This window comes from Sceloporus undulatus, chromosome 2 (genome assembly GCF_019175285.1).
Source record: "Sceloporus undulatus isolate JIND9_A2432 ecotype Alabama chromosome 2, SceUnd_v1.1, whole genome shotgun sequence".
NCBI lineage: Eukaryota > Metazoa > Chordata > Lepidosauria > Squamata > Phrynosomatidae > Sceloporus > Sceloporus undulatus.
In genome coordinates, this window is record NC_056523.1 from 106144584 (window position 1) to 106147123 (window position 2540).

Genomic DNA, 2540 nt, shown 5'->3' on the forward strand with positions numbered 1-2540 from the left:
TGGTAGCATAATAAGTATTCAGTACTGCTTCTTCACTGACACAAATCAAATGGCCTAATTTGCAACAGGAAGAACAGGAGCTGAAGAATAAAACCCAAGCCAGGCAGAGGCTTTTTTTATTCAGACATATTTGAGCCCAGTAAGCTGCTGCGATTGGATCTTTTTTGAGTTGTCCTTTTATCCCACATTTTTATGTTTCTAAACTATTTTAACTCAGTGCTTGGTTATAATATGATAGCTTATTTGATTGATTTTAAATTCCTCTTTCATGTTAAAACTTGTATTTTTAGTCATATTTTGTCTTGTAAGCCAACTTAGATCCCAAAGTGGGAGGAGAGTGGGGAAAAAATAAAATAACTATAAGATCCAACCAAAGTTAACCACAATTTTAATGTCTTTTGGAGAGTGATAGTTACATCATACCCACTCCCATCAGTGAGACTGGGCTCATGATCCAATTTGTGAAATAGTTAACTGTACCATAGTGCAAAGAAAGAGTCATGAAATTTGAAAATGGCTACCACTTTAAATAATATCCTAAAGCCAAGTGTAAATATCAGTGCTTGGAAAAGTACTTTTTGAACTTTAGTTCCCACGGTCTCCAACCAGTATAGTCCAAAATGTAACCTTTCTAAACTCTAGTGAAAAGTGTATGCATCATCAGAGTAAACATACAAGATCTGAAGAATGTTTTCCCTACACAAACCAAAACAGTTGAAATCAAGTGAAATTCAATCTGTAGATGCAGTCATTGAGCACAAGTCTGGCAGGGTTGCCGGCCATTTTCATTGCAAGCAGGACATCGCAGAGCTCTGTAGGACTCTTTAAAACGATTAGCCAACATTGAAAACTTGCTTCCATGACACACAGAACAGGGTGCAGAGCCCGATCCCTTACATTGGGAACAACTGTTCTCATCATCTGGTTCCTGAAACAGAATGAAGTGTTCAAAAGAAGTTTCCTCAACATCAATTTGCACAGTCCTTTAACCAAACAATGGCACGTTACAAACGGCCATTTAGTACGCGCTCTGCGCGTACTAGGGTTAGAAAGGGGCGTGCTAGGGTTAGGAAGGGTCTTACCTTCCTAACCAGCCCTGTCCCTAGTACGCGCAGAGCGCATAGTAAATGACGGCGCCCATCCAGATGGGCACCGCCATCTTTACGTCTCGGACGCACAGCGTCTGGAAGTGGCGTGGAGCAAGTGATGCCATGAGTGCGTGCCTCGCGCACCACTTCCAAGTGCCAAGAAGAAGCGCCATTTCATCGCTTCTTTTTAGCTGTGCTGGGAAGCCTCGCGGTCTGGCCGCTGGGGCTTCTCAGCGCAGCTAATGGCGGCGGCGGCAGACCGCCCGCTTTTGGGTGGTCTGTAACGCACCTAAATGTACCTGGCCAGTCAAAATTTAGTGGAAACTGCAGAACAGAAATGTCTGTCTTAAGTAGAGGCAGAGGTCTCCTGTACAGTTGTGGCATGCTGATATTGCTCTATTCAGGCCCAGCCCTACAATTAGACACAGAATGTGGTAATAGCCACAAGTAGCAGAGGCCCACATAGAAGCTTCTCTGCAACCATTCTTCTTCAGGCCCTTGGCCATTCCATTTTCATGGAAAACTATCTACGAGAGCTATCTATGAGAGCTAGTGTGGTGTAGTGGTTTGAACATTGGACTGTGACTCTGGAGACCAGAGTTCAAATCATTGCTCTGCCTTGGACTTGTCCAAGGTCACACTGGGTGACCTTGGATAAGTCACACTCTCTTAGTCTCAGAGGGAGGCAAAGGCAAACCCCTTCTGAACAAATTTCCAAGAAAACACCATAATAGGTTCGCCTTAGGGTTGCCATAAGCCAGAAAAAACTTGCAGGCACACAACAACAAGAGTCTGACCTGGACCCCTCAACTTAGCCTGTTGTTATGAAGTGCGCAGGAGGAAAGATGCCATCCTGATGCCGAAGTAGAAATTAGATTCAACTGCCAGTCTGGGTTCAGTATATAGAATGAGGAAGGCACTATCGTATCCTTTGCCACCGGCAGTTGTAACTGTGCTATGTGTAAGCAGGGCATATCTCTGCATATAGGCAATGAGGCCTACCACCCTGCCTAACCATCCAGAATCACCGAATCCTGGCTGACTTAAGTCTTTGGTAATGTCTGGGAAGTATCTATACCTGAACATTTTCTTTTCCCCAAGAAATAGGAACATCTTCAACTTAGGAGAGTCGTTCAAAGGAAAGCTACATTTGGAAGTTAGAAAAAAAGAGACTTTTGCAATGTCTTTGCAATGGTCTATTTATTCACAATTGCACATGGTAAGGAAATGTGATGGAGGCTCAATCAAGAAGCAAAGACTGTGAAGTTTATCGCACGGGGCCTAAACCGGTCCCCAGCGCGTTCTAACGGGGGCGAGCGGGCGCGTGCATGGAACGCAATGGGCACCGGATGGGGCCCAAAACGCGACTTTATCACAAGGAGGAACGCCGCCGCCGCCGCACATTCCCATTCCGTCCCAATTCTGTTCCAGAGGGCGCCATTTCTGGGAACT

The 2540-nt window shown here is 45.0% G+C and overlaps 1 protein-coding gene across 1 annotated transcript in view; it reads right to left on the reverse strand.

The window, feature by feature from the left end:
- Positions 1–748: 748 nt before the first annotated feature.
- Positions 749–2540, reverse strand: part of GRXCR2 (glutaredoxin and cysteine rich domain containing 2) — a 9352-nt gene continuing 7560 nt past the window's right edge. The window contains exon 2 of the mRNA XM_042447516.1: positions 749–928. Coding sequence (XP_042303450.1) covers positions 749–928 — 180 coding nt within the window. The remainder of the gene's footprint in view (positions 929–2540) is intronic.